The 16,910-nt window shown below is 44.6% G+C and overlaps 1 protein-coding gene across 3 annotated transcripts in view; it reads left to right on the top strand.

The window, feature by feature from the left end:
- The window catches only part of RYR3 (ryanodine receptor 3), a 518,005-nt gene that overhangs the window by 335,102 nt on the left and 165,993 nt on the right, over positions 1–16,910 (top strand). For all 3 annotated transcript variants that reach the window (XM_038579912.1, XM_038579911.1, XM_038579910.1), the window contains exons 33-37: positions 4,848–4,934; positions 5,349–5,575; positions 7,199–7,994; positions 10,438–10,638; positions 15,614–15,716. In XM_038579912.1, coding sequence (XP_038435840.1) covers positions 4,848–4,934; positions 5,349–5,575; positions 7,199–7,994; positions 10,438–10,638; positions 15,614–15,716 — 1,414 coding nt within the window. The remainder of the gene's footprint in view (positions 1–4,847; positions 4,935–5,348; positions 5,576–7,198; positions 7,995–10,437; positions 10,639–15,613; positions 15,717–16,910) is intronic.

Genomic DNA, 16,910 nt, shown 5'->3' with positions numbered 1-16,910 from the left:
AACATACCAGTCTGTGTGCCTCCCCATTGTCTCAAGGGGACAGTGGGAGCATCGCTGACACCCCCCAGCAGACTGGCCCAGCAGCTAGGGCCCAACTGGCTGTTCTCAGGAAGAGGCCTTTGCAAAACCAGGCTTTGGGGCAGAAAGTCAAGTATTATTCTTCTGGTGCTTTCTCATGATTCCACCACCACCCCCTGCACCCCAAGCCCCTGAGGGGGGAAAAAAAAAAAAAAAAATATATATATATATATATATATATATATATATATATATATATATATATATATTCCTGCCGTCCTTCAGAATCCATTAGCTTTTTCCCATTAACTCCTGGAATGAGTTTGACTGGAGGGCTCTCCCAGAGCTGCACAGAGCTACAAAGCACCTAATAACTCTGAAGGCTGGCTGGCGTCGGAGGTCCCCATGAAAACAAATAAATAAGCCAGGCTTGGCCTTGGCAGCTGCAGAGACTTGCCTGCACCAGGGAAGAGCTTGTGCCATTGAGGAGACAGGCCCCCTGCTCCAGCCTGTGCCTCCTGAGAGACATCCCCCCGCCCCGCTCTAGCCTGTACTTCCAGAGGCCCCCCTGCTCTGGCCTGTGCCTCCTGAGAGGCCCCCCGTGCTCCGGCCTCTGCGCTCTGAGAGACCTCCCTCCTCTGGCCTGCATGTCCTGCCATCTCTGTCGGTGGCCCCAGGCCCTGCACCCCCCAACCGGGATGCCTGGTGGAGAATGGGATGGTGCCAGGTCCCTACAGGGATCCTTGGGAGGCCCACTCCGCCCCCACAGCCGGCAGCGCTTCCAGTGCCCTGGCAGCAGGATGATTGTCATTCTGCAGCTGTGGCCATTTTCATTTTTTAATTATCTCCAGAGGAGTCAGGGCAGCAATACTTCCACACTGGCTTGCTGCTCAGGAAGGACCAGGAACCAAAATAATGAGAGGAGGACTGGCTCAGACAGCGTTCCTAGACAACATTCCCCCCCACCCGCCCCCACTGTGAAAGGCCACCCTGCAATTGGAAAGCCTTTTCCTGTCGCAATGTCATCATGGGAGAAATGAGAAAGAAAATGTGTGTTCAAGAGCCGCTCCTCGGTAACTGCCACCCCAACCACACTGCTCCGAGAACAGAGCCAGCTACAATACTCAGATTTCCCAGGGGTTGAGCCTGCGATTCAGGCCAGTCCCAATGCCCTGACCTTCACACATGACCAGAAATAGAACGTCCATTGTTGCAGGAACCAAAGAGCTCAGCCAGTGAGAAGAGGTATGTCACATAGGAAAGGAAAAGAGCCCAGGTGCTGCCTGGCGCCTCAGACCCAGGCTTGCTGCTCACAGCAGACTGGGGCTCCGTACTCTGAACGGCTGCTCCTTGAGCGCAGAGGAGGCTGGGTCTCTTGTCTGTCGCTATTGCTGGTCCTGGACCGGGACCCGGCACCCAGGAGGTGCTCACTACCTTTTTGTTGTCCAACTGACCAACATGGCTGGGAACCTGCTCTTTTAGTTTTTTGCTTCTTAACATGGTGCCCATAAAATTAGCAGCTAAAAACCAAGACATTTGGGGCACCTGAGTGGCTCAGTGGTTGACTGTCTGCCTGTGGCTCAGGGTGTGATCCCCAGGTCCTGGGATCAAGTCCTGCATCAGGCTCCCCTTAGGGACTCAGGCACACTCTGCCTGTGTCTCTCATGAATAAATACATAAAATCTTTTTTAAAAAAATGAAAACATAAAACCCAAAACATTATTTCCCAGTCCTGTAGGTTTGGGTTCTCTGCTCACGTGCTCACAAAACCAGAATCAAGGCGTCAGCTGGGCCCAGTCGCCTGTCTCTGGAGGCTCTGGGGGGAATGTGCTCCAGGCTCCTTCAGGTTGCTGTCAGGACCCAGTGTGGTGGTAGGCTGAGGTTTGAGGTCTGTTCTTCCTTGCCAGTCTTTTTCCTTTCCTTTCCTTACCTCTCTGCTCCCCAAGGTGCCCACATTCCTTCTCAGGGCCCCTTCCATCTTCAAAGCCAACAAGAGCATGTCCTATTCTTCTCATGCTTCAGTCTCTCCCACTTTGCCTTCTGGCCCTAAGAAGAGAAAACCTTGCTTTTTAAGGGTTCATGTGATTAGATTAGGGCCTCAAGGATAATCTCTCTGTTTTAAGATCAGAGAGGTCCTATCTCTGTTTTGAGGTCACCTTACTTACATCTGCAGAATCCCTTTGCCATGTAATGTACACAGTCACAAGAGTAACCCCATGGGTGAGGAAGGCCACCTAGGATTCTGCTCTCCCAGTTGCCATTTTTATCCCCATATACACCCATCTTCTTCACAAGAAGAAAACTTGTGTTTTCTTCTTTCTTGAGTGGTTGAAGATAAATCTCCATTATTCATCATGATGGGAGCATACTCTCCACGGTAGACATGAACCTATCCCAGGCATCCGGAATGCTTTGAAAGCTCCTCCTCTTTGAAGTGGAGTTTGAGGAAGGCCCTGGCATTTGGCTGAGTGGTTTATGAAGTTTGCAGGGACCATTCCCGAAAGATCTGAAAACATAACCACGTTCTTCAGCCTATAGGTCCCAGTGTGACTCCGTTCAGCATAGAAAACCTTTGGGCCTCATGCATTTATCTGTCCCTGCGGGCTCAGATTCATGGGCTTCTTGCTGGTCCACATGAAGTCTCTCAGCCACCAGACCTCTCTTCACTGAAGGTCAAAGTGATTTGAGTGTGGCAAGTTGTTCTAGATTGTTCTAGATGTCACACGTCAGATATCTGAGAAATCTGAGGGCCAGCCCAGGGATGTATCTGATCAAAATTTCCCATTTGTGTCTTTCTGTGCTGCAAACTCAGGACCTGGCACAAAGCAGATATATAATAGGTAGTAAATATTTGTTAAATGTCCTTTACAAAGCTTATTTCAGACATCGCCAGGTAGTTCTAGCAGTTCCATCCCCACATTTTGGCTTTACGGGCATTTATCCCTTCACATGGTCCATGGATACCTGAAGCATTAGGCATAAACCACATGTTTACACTTAGTTTGTGAGCCCCTGCAGTGTACCAGGACGGATCCCTGGGTACTGGGTGCAAGTCCAGTCTAACCAGTCTGACCTGTTTCATCATGGGCAAGTGATAGTACAGACCATGTAGTCTTGTAAGTCACTTACAGCCATAAAGATGGGTGTTTTTATAAATCTTATGTCTAAATACATTGAAGAAATTCATTATTAAAAGGAAGCCTGTAACCAAATGTTATGACAAAAAGAAAACCTCTGTATTCATTTTCTATTACTGTATAATGAATTGCTATAGATGTAGTGACTCAAAACAGCATACATTCTTTTCTAGAGCTCAAGGCTGCATTCTTTTCCAGAGCTCAAGGTCCTTTTTCTGAGCTCATGTCGTCACTGGCAGAATTCAGTTGCTTACATTTGTAGGTTGGAGGCTCCATTTCTTGATGGCTGCAACCAGGGGCATTCTTAGTCCCATGAGATCCCCTGAAATTTCCCTCTCATGGCCTTTCACAGGCTGTTACAACAGGTCACTTCCTTCTCCAAAGCAAAGCAGAGAACTTTCTCTGTTGCATCTCGACTGAGATGCAATCTTAAGTAATGTAGCCAAACCAAGGGAGTAACAATCCTACCCCTTTGCCATATTCTATTTGCTAGAAACAAGACACAGGCTCTAGGGGAGGGAACTGTACAAGAGAATGATTCACTGAGAGCCGACTTAGGGTATATCCATGATGCTCACCATCCCCCAACTCCAAGAGAATTGCAAGAACTTCCTAATGTCCAAATTTACTTAAAGGCAAAGGACTTTGGTAAAATTAAAATCCCTTTTCTTCTTACACGGTCTTTCTAATCTGATTAAAAACCCTGTATCAAAGTGGGCAAGTGGTAAGTGGAGTCCCTGCTGTCATTAATAAATCCACACTTCATCTAAGTGGCAGCTAGAAGACAGACAGTGAATCCCACACTGTTTAATGTAAGAACTGGAATCAGAAAGAGTGAGAAGGGGGTGGTGAGAAGTCCAGAGGAACCAAGTGAAAAGAGGTTTTAAGAAAAGGAGACAGACACTGGAAGTAGCCTCTTTATGTTATTCCAGGGAAGCACCTGCTGATCAGTTCTCAACTGGGGGTGTTTTTCTATGGGCATTTGGCAATCTTCAGAGACTTTTCTAGTTGTCATGACTATGGTGGGGGTAGAGAGTACTACTGACATCTTCTGGGGAGAGGCCAGGGATGCTGCTAGATATCCTACAATACACAGGACAGCCCCTACAAAAAAAGAGTTACACAACCATAAATGTCAGTAATGGTAAGGTTGAGAAGGCCTGCTGTAATATGCCCATTGGGCTTGCCTGGTCAACATCCCTGTGCCTTCAGAAATAATATTGAAGCCCTTGCACCACCCTCAGTGATCACCTTCTGTGGGCAGGAGTAATGAATGATGGCGTTCCCTCTGAACCAGGTGTCTCCACACTCTATGAAGAGCCAGGCCATCACGTTGTTCCCTGACCAATAGCGGCCACCACCTTTGGTGGCACATTAGTAGGTCCCCGTGTGTGACAAACACCCTGAGTGCTGGAGGAAATTGTTAGCTGCAGTTAACAGAGAAAATGAAAGAACATGAGATTATTCAAGCCCAAGTAGGAGGAGAGAGAGAGTGAATGAGGCAGAGGGCAGTGACAGTCACTACCAAGAGGCACCAAATCTCAGAATTTCTGAGCAGTGGAAAGGATGCGCCAGCTAGGTGTTCTCTCTCAGCTAAGGTTAGAATGAGGGTGTTGATTCAAACAACCAACGACTTAGCCATCTGTGGTTTTATAATTCTGAGCAAACCTCTCCATTTGTCTTGGTTTCCAGGTGGAGCCCAATACCAAAGTGTTTCCAGCAGTCTTCCTGCAGCCCACGAGCACCTCCTTGTTTCAGTTTGAACTTGGGAAGCTGAAGGTATTGATCTGCCCCCTTGTCCAATGGTTATGATAAAAGAAGGCAACATTGACCACTAGGGGAAAAACACGAGGCCTCAGAAAACAAGGGACACCCTCCCCATACACTGCCCACTGATCTCCCCCCCACCACCACCCCAGCTCCCAAACTTACCTATGAAATTCATATGACAGAAGGTAGGTTCTCATTTTCCTTTCTCCCACTTCTACTGGGTGCTGAAGGAAGTAATCACTGCTAATAGAACCCACTATGCAAGGTCTTAGGCCAGTAAAGCTTCAAAGGCTCAGGATTCATTTGTCTCCTTAGTTTATACTAACCTTACTGGTCATCATGGGCCAAGTTGCATTACCTAGCAACCGAGCACCTCCTGAGAGCACATGTGTTTCCTTCTCGATGCCTTTCCACCTGCTCCAGAACGCGATGCCCCTGTCGGCGGCCATATTTAAGAGTGAAGAGAAGAACCCAGTTCCACAGTGTCCCCCTCGGCTGGACGTCCAAACCATCCAGCCCGTGCTCTGGAGCCGCATGCCCAGCAGCTTCCTGAAGGTGGAGACAGAGCGGGTGAGCGAGCGCCATGGCTGGGTGGTGCAGTGCCTGGAGCCCCTGCAGATGATGGCGCTCCACATCCCAGAGGAGAACAGGTAGTGGAGGGGGGCCCACAGTGGAGGGGGCAGGCCTGGCAGGAGCAAGGAAAGGGAAAGAGCAGCATCCTCATTGGCCGAAGGCCCTGCTCAGTCCACTGACTTTTCAAAACCTCAGTGTCTCTTTCTTTTCTTCAACTTCCATTATTCACTGAGAAATCACAGGATAGGGACGCCTGATGGCTCAGTGGTTGAGGGTCTGCCTTCGGCTCAGGTCGTGATCCCAGGGTCCTGGCAGGTCCTCAAGGGGAGTCTGCTTCTCCCTCTGCCTGTATCTCTGCCCCTCTGTGTGTGTCTCTCATGAATAAATAAATAAAATCTTAAAAAAGAAAGAAATCGCAGGATATTCTCCCCAATATGCCTGCCCCAGGGCCTTCCCTGTAGCTCCAAGTGCCTGCAGTCAAGATCATTTCCATCCCTTTAATTAAAAACTCCAGTGTGATCCTGAAACATATGTTCTTATTGACAAGAATGGGGAAAATGAAACAGGCCTAGCTTGCTTAGAGGACAAGAATGGGCTCCTGAGCAGCTCCTGTTAAGAGGTACTCTTGGATTGTAGCCTAGGTTCGATCTCAGCACTCTCTTTCTGACCTTGTGGTCTTGGGTAAATTGCTCATGTAACTTACTTCGACTTCCTTCTGATATAAATAAAATAACCACCCAAAGGATTGCATGGAGAAACAAATGACATTGTGTTGGTAGAATCTAGTAGAGTTTCCGTATGTAGTAAGAATTAAATAATTTTATTGTTAACATATTATCACCCCTCGATCTGTTGGAATAAAAACAAAGTAATGGGCTATGACACCTCTCCAGCTCCCCTTTAGGTATTCAACTGGGTCACGGACAGTGGTGGGACAAAGTAGTGGGGGGGTGGGGAGCGGGGCAGGAGCCAGAAAAAATAGGAGTCCAGCCAAGTAAGCCAATTGCAGAGGATCCTCAGATCCATGATGAAGAGCAAGGCAAAACAGAAAACCTAAGCAGGAAGCAGAGTGTGCCCTGGGCCCCCACAGATGAGGGAGGAACACGCAGACTTCTCATAGGCTAGTGAAGTGAGGAAGGAGCAAGTGAATTGATTATGCTACCTGAATTCAGGGTGGAAAGTGTTGTTTGCTCTGGGCAAGAGTGCAGGCGTGTTTGTTTTCAGGGGAGGGAAAGCCTGGATGAAGGTAGATTGGAAATGATGCAGATTGACAAGGGGCTTTGGCTTCCTCTTCTGACCTACATCTCTTACCTCAGAAAGCAGGAGACCTCCTAACACCGACAGATGAGAGGACCAAGTCACTTCTCTGACATACCTCAGTGTTTTCCAGTCCCCTTCCAGTTGGGAGGTTTTCCTTAATAGGGAGGACTTTCATATTTGGGAAACCATGTCTTCAAGTCTTTGACACTTTTGAGATTCTAGCAGGTAGAGCAGGAAGATTATCAGGAACTGCGATATGGACCAGGAATGAGAGAGGAATCACCTGTGAGGGCAAGCTGGGATAGAGACCCTTCCATCTCTCTATCCCATGTGCCCTCACAGAGACGGGTACCATCCCAGGGGATTCAGGGAAAAGCACTGCGCCGAACCCTGCCGTGCTCCCCTTCCCGTGCAGTGGTTGACTGCTTGTGTGCCCACAGGTGTGTGGATGTTCTAGAGCTCTGCGAGCAGGAGGACCTGATGTACTTCCATTACCACACGCTGCGCCTCTACAGTGCCGTGTGCGCCCTGGGAAACAGCCGAGTGGCCTACGCCCTGTGTGGCCACGTGGACCTGTCCCAGCTCTTCTATGCCATAGACAACAAGTACCTCCCTGGCCTCCTCCGCTCCGGTTTCTATGACCTGCTCATCAGCATCCACCTGGCCCATGCTAAGGAGAGGAAGCTAATGATGAAGAATGAGTACATCATTCCCATCACTAGCACCACTAGGAAAATCCGCCTGTACCCAGATGAGTCCAAGAGGCACGGGCTACCCGGAGTGGGCCTCAGAACATGCCTCAGGCCAGGATTCAGGTTCTCCACCCCTTGCTTTGTTGTGACTGGCGAGGAGCACCAGAAGCAGAGCCCTGAGATCCCCTTGGAGATTCTCAAGACAAAGGCACTGAGCATGCTGACGGAGGCAGTGCAGCACAGCGGGGCTCATATCCGGGACCCCGTCGGCGGGTCTGTAGAGTTCCAATTTGTGCCTGTGCTGAAACTCATCGGGACCCTGCTGGTCATGGGGGTGTTTGATGATGATGACGTCCGGCAGATCCTCCTCCTGATTGATTCCTCTGTGTTTGGGGAGCATGGTGCAGAGACAGAGGATGGCACAGAGAAGGAAGAGGTGACCCAGGTGGAGGAGAAGGCAGTGGAGGCTGGGGAAAAGGCCAGCAAGGAGGCTCCGGTCAAGGGCTTGTTGCAGACCCGACTGCCAGAGTCCGTCAAGCTTCAGGTAACTCAGGGCAGCAAAGTTCCTGCCCTTGAGAAGACTTGGGGAGGGTTACAGTGCAGCCTGCAGGTAAGACTAGGATTCAGCGCACAATCTAAATCTGGACTAGAGCAGAGACTCGGAGAGACAGTGTTTGCTGGTCGTGCGAATTTCTGACATGCATTGTACTCCCCAGGTCAAACAAAAAATACCCTTACTAATAAGGCATGTGCTTTATTTTATTTTTTTTTAAGATTTATGTATTTGAGAGAGAGTAAGCTAGCATTGGGGGGGAAGGGTAAAGGGAAAGGGAGTAAGAAACCCAAGTAGACTCCATGTTGAGTGTGGAGCCTGACTCAGGGTCAGTCCCAGGACTCTGAGATCACAACCTGAACCAAAACCAAGAGTCAGACGTTCAACTGACTGTGCCACCCATGTGTCCCAAGGCATGTACTTTAGAAATGTTTGTATGGAACTAGTGATGGATTGGCCCTGATCTTATGTCTTTCCCTTTGGGACTGAATGGCTCCTTTGTGAGACTCCATCTGGAGAGGAGGGAGGAGCCGTTGGCTCTGGAACAGACCAGAGGAACTGGCTCATAGGGTGGCCACACTCCTCACCTGCTCTCATTCGTTGCCAGGTTCTCATTACCAAGCCTTTGTAGACCTGTTGCACTGGCATTCAAATCAATGGCCCTCTGAGCTGAGGAGAAGACTCATGCTAACTTAGAGCTGCCCCCTTGCCATCACCTAGGAGACCTCAGCATTTCCTAAGCGTGGTCTTATCAGATGTAAGCTAGCATCAGTGATGCATAGAAGATGATAACTTTTGTCTTCTGGGCACTGAGAAAAGAGAAATGAAAGTGAACAGAGCAGAACTGTCTGTTCCACAGAGTCAGCCTGGCTCAGGCATCCCTCAGCCACTTACTAGCTGTATAAGCTTGCCAAGTCAATAACTTACCAAGGCCTTAGCTTTACAGTTTATAAAATCTGGATGATAGTATAATACAACATAGTACTCAAATTTATCATCACAAAATGGAATATGAAATGTATTTTATCATAAAATAAAATGTATTATAATAAAATAATCTTCAAATGAAGCTCTCCTAGCCAATGTGATGGGATTGGTAGGCAGCCAGTTAATCAAAATGTTGCATGTAGAGGAGAAACAACACATTTTACATATATACCTTCAACAGTTTTATTAACATGTGCTCTTCTGATGTGGACCCAAGACCTCTTGTTTAATGTGAGTCCCTGACCAGCATGTAGATGCCTCTCTTTTGTGTAAATGATACTTGTCATGCACAGTTTGATGTGCATGATGGCCAGTTTGGGGACCCAAGTTTGGACTGTGGATTTAGAGGTTATTGGAAAGCAACCTGAGCATAGAATACTTCTATATTTTAATGATTTCCTCCCAAAATTTTGTAGTTGTCTTACACCCAACTTTTAGTATTTTTTGTAAAAATGATGCCTTGGGGTGCCTGGGTGACACTAGGTAATCAGTTAAGCATCACACTTTTGGTTTCAGCTCAGGTCATGACCTCAGGGTCGTGAGATTGAGCCCCACATTGGGTACCATATTCAGCATGGAGTCTGCTTGAGATTCTCTCTCCCTCTGCCTCTGCTCCTCCCCCCATACACTCTCTGTCTCTTTATCTAAAATAAATAAATAAATATTTTTTTAAAAATTTGCCTTTTACAGATGTTTCCTAGTCATTCAGCTTGGTTTTCCTATTTCATGGCACACGTTACTTGTAATTAAATGTTATAACTAGAATCACAAGCATGATGGGCATATGCTCTGGGTCCTGGTTCACCTGGCAGAGTGGAGATGGGTTAATAGAACTTCTGCTTTAATAAAAATATCAGGAACACAGAGGATTAAAGAAGAAAGTATGGCAAGTGCCTGGTACAGAGTCTGGCAAATAGTCCACACTAAGTTATGGCTGTTGTCTTTCCTTATCAGTAGAAGTTCGAATAGTGTTAAGATTAGTAATAGTAGATAGTCTAAAAGAACGAATGACAGAAAGTGCCAACAAAGAAAAAGAAAGAAAGATGGAGAGGGGAACAGAAGTCTTTAGTTCCCTTCATCCAGAGCCAGAAGATGTCTGGAAGGACCCAGAGCTCACCTGTGCAATTCAGTTGTGGTTTCTACCTGGAGGGTAGAGCCATTGAAGAACTCTCTTAGAAATTCTGCTCTCCCTCTCTACAGGCAGGTTTAGTCTGTCTTTGGGGAGCTCATTTTCCTGTTGTCCTCCTGACCTGCAGATAAAGAGTTGGTGTCTGGATTCAGGCAGACTTGGATTCAAGTAATGGCTCTATGGTTACTGTGGACACTGGGCAAGTCGCTTAGAATGCCTGAATCTCAGTGCTACCCTCTGTAAAATGGGGATGCTAGCTGCTTCACCAGTGTGTACAAAGTATTGTCAAATTAACATAAACACACGCTTCTGTCGCAGATGTGCGAGCTCCTCAGCTACCTCTGCGACTGTGAGCTACAGCATCGAGTGGAAGCCATTGTGGCGTTCGGCGACATTTACGTCTCCAAACTCCAGGCAAATCAGAAGTTCCGCTACAATGAGCTCATGCAGGCCTTGAACATGTCTGCAGCCCTGACTGCCCGGAAGACCAGGGAGTTCCGCTCACCTCCACAGGAGCAGGTAAGAAGCTCTTCTTGAGCCTCCTTACCATTCCTCTGGAAGAACCTGAACCTCACAGAGTAGGGCACATGCAACCTCCATATGCCTGCAGGGGCTGTGAGAGCTGTGGGTGATTAAATGACCCAGCACAAGGCCAGGAGACAGGCCTAATCTTATGCTAGTGGCAACAGGAGCATCTACTAGTTATCTTAGATGGGGATAAAAATCCATCCAAAAGTTCACATGGGCATTGCTTCCTCCCCTCCCTTCCTCACTTTTACCTGTTCCCTAAAACTGAGCCAGAGACCAACTCACTGTCAGGATCCAGCGTTCACACCAACGAGGAGCTACCATTAGAAGAATGTCTGTCCAGTCTTTGCAGAGCTCACTACTTTCTAACAGAGATCCACAGAGCACGGTCAACATTTCCCAATTTCTGAGAATAGATGAACAGTCTCTCTCATCTGAGTGTTCTACACTCCTTGCCCCAGGATCAAGACCCTCATAAAGCTGCCCAGCCCCCAGAAGCTAGGAGAACAGGCCTGGGCAAGTGAAGTCCCTTCTGTGAGGTCTTGTCATTCCTTGCAGAACCCCACCCTGCAGTCAGCCTTGCCTAGATGGGAAGGCCACTTGGAGAAGACTGAGAATCCTGGTGAGTGACTTGCAGATGAGAGCAGGAGTAGTTTGTGTTTGCCCTACTGCTCAGCTGTTCACGTATATTCTGTGGGCTGTGTGGCACCAGCTCCCTAAATATTCAAAACAGAAGAGCTTTCAGTGAAGAAATACGTTTTCAGCATCTGAAACCAGATCTTTGGATCTTATCTATATTTAATAAGCAGCCTATCCAAAAATTGTTATCAGTATAATTACCACCATTTGATATTAATGATACAACTTGGTCCAATTACTTTCCTAAGCTGTTTTGTAGAACATAGATATTTATATTGGCGTAAAAATGAACTGCATATTTTGGCTTTTAAAAAATTCACTTGAATGATCCTGGCCTTGAAAAGAGTAGGCAAAGCTTATCATCTCTTTGCTGGAGGCAAAATGCGAAAACCCTTTCAAGTCAAGGGAGGAGGTAATTCGCACCAAGATGAGGGAAGTGCAGTGAGCCTGAATTTCTCTGCAAGGTTTACAAATGTCAGGCTGCTTTTAGACTGGCAACAGGTGTGAACATTTCCCATTTCGTTGGGCAAATGCTGACTCATTTTTGTGAATAACAGGATAGGAGACTGATGTGGTGCCTGGCTCCTGCTCTGGCTCCCCCATCACTTGCTATGTGGTCTTGGGCAACTGCCTTTCTGCGTCTCAGTGTTTCCAGCTGCAGCATGAGGATGTCTTCATCTCCTTGTCTCCCTTCTTGTGAGGATCCCATGAGATAATGCATTTAGGTTGCTCAGCAGGATACCTGACATATAGTAAACATTCTGTATGTGCTATGATCAGCTTCAGCGTTAGAGGTATTTGCATTTGCCTCTTGCCATGTTCTTTGACCTTTTGCCAGCAACTCACTTCTTCCAGTGGGTAGTTTATGTATGTCTCCCAAAGTATCTGCTTAACCCCCCAGCTAGGACTGCATTGTCCATCTAACACTGTCCTCACAGACACAGTTTATAATCCTGGCTCCTGGAAGGGCCACACTGGCTCCCACCTCTCTTTTTCCCCACTACCTCTTTGCCTTCTCTTCTGCTGTCCCCAGGGCCTTCCATCACTTCCTCCTTTAGTCTTCCCAGTAACCTAGTGGGCAATCATTTCAGACTTGTGTCAGACGTCTGTAATTTGAAAGATTCTTCACTCACTGTGTAAAACCAGGGATTCTTGAGCAGACCTCAGAATTACCAGAAAGGCTTAATAAAACAGATTTCTGACTCCCCTGCTCTGGGGCTTCTAATTCAGTAGCTCTAGTGAGAGGCCCAAGAATTTACATTTTTAGCAAGTTTCTAGGTGATATTGATGCTGCTGGTCTAGGAATGAAATGAAAGAAGGTACACTCATTGCTATCAAATTCAGCTGTCCCACCCACCACCCCTCTCAGTATTCATTTCTAGAAGAAACCTACCAGTCGAGCTTTCTAAATAATTCAGAATTGAATGTCAACAAAGGAGAATTTAGATCAACTTCAGGAGATCCAGTGCAAAATCACTTGGAAGATTGGATTGGTAAGAATTAGAATTTCAAAATAGTAATATGATTCTCTCATCCTTCTGTAATCTTTGAGGAAAAAAATAAAGGTTTTCAGCCTATATCTATGTAGCATAGAGAGATGAAAAAGACATATCTTGGGAGATGTTACCAAGTACAAAAGTAGGCAAAATTAAGATCAGTCCAGTGGTTGTTGGCAAATCAGCCAGGCATAGTCAGTAAACCTTTGACTTTAAAAAGGTCCTCATTAATGGGTATGCCCTGTGCAGCAGAAAATTCAGCTCACTCCCCGTTTGGTTTTCTGCCCTACAGGCTGGTGGGTCACTGCTTCCTAAGTGTTCCAAGGAAAAAGATCTTTCAGCAGAGAAATTAATTTTCTGACCCTGAAGTTAGATCCTCAGATCTCGTTTTAATTTAATAAACAACCTATCAATATATGTTGATATAGTTACCATATTTTAACAACCACAAAAAGTACTTCTCTAAACTGTTTTATGAATATTATTTTATTAACAACCATACTTCTCCCTACTGCCAAAAAACTGTTTGTGGTAGAAGCTTTAAAGAAGGAATAAAGGATCCTTTATTCCTTATTAGGAAAGGATCTTCCTAATAACATTAAATATTGTTTTTTGTGGCAAAGAAAAGAGATTGTAAAGTTTTTAACCTAGAAGTCCTAAACAAAAGGAGGAAACGCCTTTGCCTAGTGTTTGGGTTACCCTACATGAGGCAGCAAAATGGACAACATCACATCTAGCTATCGTGTCAATCTCTCTAGATAGTCACTGACGTGGGGTTGTGGGTCTTTGGGAAGAATTGAGACATCCCTGAATCTGAACAGGAAGTGAATGACTTCATTTGTACCAACTTGTCATTGATCTCTGATAGCATTTCTTTAATTATTGATTTAGGCAGCAAAGCAAATACCTGACTTTTCCAGCAACAGAAATTGCCTGTTTTGTTTTTTTTTTTTTAATATCGGTTGAAAAACCAATATAGTGGTTGTCCTACATTGAAATATCAATTTGCATTCATCACTACTTCCAGATGACAGTGGATATGAGACCTGCTAATAGATCTTTTTCTCTAATGAGTTAATAAGCAAGTACATTTGTTACTGTGTCACGGGTTTCTTTTTTATGGTCTTGATAACTAGATTTCAGTATAATTGTTTCTCTAAGTAATATGCTGTATTTTATGATACATATTCAAAATACAAATCTGAGAAGTAATTAAGGTGTTTCAATAGACTGTCAGAGTCATCCAAGGCATCAAACAGTTAGGAATCCCTAAGATGGTTTAACTACATGTTAAAACCTATATGTCAATTTAAAAAATCCTGTAAATAAAGTTAAAAGTTCACTAAAATCCAGGAAATATATTTGGAGTATATGCTACCAAGAGTGAATAGTCTAAGGATGTGCAAAATACCTGTGAATTTTTAAGAAGAAAATTACTCAACAGAAAAATGGAGGAAGAACATGAATAGGAAATTTATAAAATAAGATTGCCTGGGTGGCTCTGTTGGTTAAGTGTCAAGTGTCTCACTCTTGATCTCAGCACAGGTCATGATTTCACAGTTGTGACTTCAAGCTCCATGTTGGGCTCCATATTGGGCGTGGAGCCTTCCTAAAATAAAAAATAAATAAAAAAATAAAGAAAGAAGGATAAGAAAGAAAAATGGCCCTTAAGTGTGGAAAAACAAAATTCAACCTCACCAATTAAATGCAAATTAAAGCAACAGGGATATGACATTTTTCATCCATTAAATTGGAAAATATTTGAAAATGTGTTAACTTTCATTACTGTAATGAAAGTTGTATAAAGTTGGTAATGCAGATTGTTGTAAGCTTTCTGGAGCTTACAGTGATTTGGCAAGTCATTTCAAAAGCCATTAAAATGTGCAAACCTTTTGATCTAGTCATTTCTGTTCTAGGAGTTTATCCTTAAAAAATGATAAGAGATGTGAAAAAAAATTATGCAAAAGGAAATTCAGACAAACTTTATAAGGACAAAAAATGGAAACAATTGGAATATATCTTAACAGATCATTAATTTTACATCCGCTTTTTCATTAGTTGCTATTGATCCGTATGATAAAATGGACTGTACCTATTAAAAACCAGTAAAATAAGAAAATGCTCAAGATAAATTGTTAAGTGGAAAAACAGAAATGTTTAGAGTATGCTCTCCATCTGCATACATAAAGACAGGGAGATATTATATTAGATAAATATAGTTATCTTTGTGTGGTGGGATCAAAGTAAATTTTCTTTGGGTATTTCCAAATTTTGTACAATTAATAAATTACCATTATAATCAGAAAAAGGAGGAAAGCTGCTTTTAAATGTTGGCCATCTTTTTTTTTTTTTTTTTTAAGATTTTATTTACTCTTGAGAGACAAGAGAGAGGCCGAGACACAGGCAGAAGGAGAAGCCTGATGCAGGGCTCAATCCCAAGACCCCGGGATCACGGCCCAAGCCAAAGGCAGACACTCAACCACTGAGCCACCCAGGCGTCCCAAATGTTGGCCTTTATAAAAGAATTTGAGTTGAATAAAATTTGCAAAGAATGTTAAGTGTCTAAGCAGGATCTGAGTTTTTTTTTTTAAGACTTTATTTATTTGAGAGAGAGACATAGACTGCATGAGCCAGAGGAAGGGGTAGAGGGGAGGGGCAGAGGGAGAGGGACAAGCAGGCTCCCCACTGAGCAGGGAGCCCAACTAGGGTTTCGATCCCAGACCCCTGATCTGAAGGCAGACACAACCAACTGAGCCATCCAGGCATGCCGGATCGGAGTTCTTTTCACCAACACTGAGAACCAACTACCTATTCTTCTTTGTCCCTCAAAGATCAACATGCTTCTTAACTTTCAACTGGGAGAGAATTGCCCCTGCCCAGAGGAGATCCGGGAGGAGCTATATGACTTCCATGAGGACCTTCTCATTCACTGTGGTGAGCTTCTGTGATGAGAGCTTTATCAAAGACAAGTCTGTTCCTGATTCCCTCATTAGCAGCTAGTGGGGGTTGGGAAGAAAGTTTTCTATTTAAAAGTGCAGTTGACCTTTGAACAACATGGGTTTGAGCTACAGGGGTCCACTTAGGATGTGGAATTCTGTTTCCATAGATAGAGTATAGCACCATACATTTTTTTTTCTCCTCCTTATGATTTCCTTAATAACATTTTCTTTTCTCCAGCTTGCTTGATTATAAGAATACTGTACATATAAAATACATATAATTTTTTAAAAGATTTTACTTATTTGAGAGCTAGAGAGAGGGAGAGAGAGAAACCATGAGCAGGGGTGGGGAGGGGCAGAAGGAAAGGGAGCAGCAGACGCCCCACTGAGCAGAGAGCCCAATGAATACATATGACATTTAAAAATATGTGTTAGTTGACTATTAATTGTCACCAGTAAGGCTTCCCATCAAGAGCATGATATTTATAGTTAAGTTTTGGAGGGTCAGGGTTATATGTGAATTTTCCACTGTGCAAGTGGGTAGCACCCCAACCTTTGCATCGTTCAAGGGTTAACTGTACAATACTAATTGCTCAAGAAATGATTTCTGCCCAAACTACTTGGATCAGAGAAGCTGTAGGAAATAATTCTAGTGTAATCATATAATGGAAACTTTCTCCGAAAAAAAGATAAAAATAAATAAAAATAAAAAAAGAAACTTCCTCCAAGAAGAAATTTTGTGAGATAGAAGAAAGTGAACGAGTTTTCTATAGAAGGAAAATAACAAATGCTTCTGTAAACCTCACCCACTTTGCTTAGACAGGTGGACTCTGCTCCCAGCTGAACCAAGATTCTGATCCCCTTTGCTTCATAGATTGTACAGTGATATAAATCTAGTAACTTATGCCCTGAAGAATTCTAAGCCAGCAGTCCTTACTCTGATGCATAGCTGCTGATTTTAAATGGTTCTCAGCATTTGTGTTGCTTGTGCAAGGATGGATTGACTAATATATAAATAATAGATGGTCTTTTCACTTGAAATGATTCAATATTAAGTCTTTCTTCCTAGGTACTCTAGAGCCCTTTTGAGACATGGGTTAGAAAAAGTTAAGTGTGGAGTTTGAAATTACTCCATGTCCTTGAATACCAGAAATCATCTTTAAAAAAAAAAACAAAACTAGTAGATATA

The sequence above is a fragment of the Canis lupus genome, chromosome 30, assembly GCF_011100685.1.
Source record: "Canis lupus familiaris isolate Mischka breed German Shepherd chromosome 30, alternate assembly UU_Cfam_GSD_1.0, whole genome shotgun sequence".
NCBI lineage: Eukaryota > Metazoa > Chordata > Mammalia > Carnivora > Canidae > Canis > Canis lupus.
This window is presented reverse-complemented; position numbering and strand designations above follow the sequence as displayed.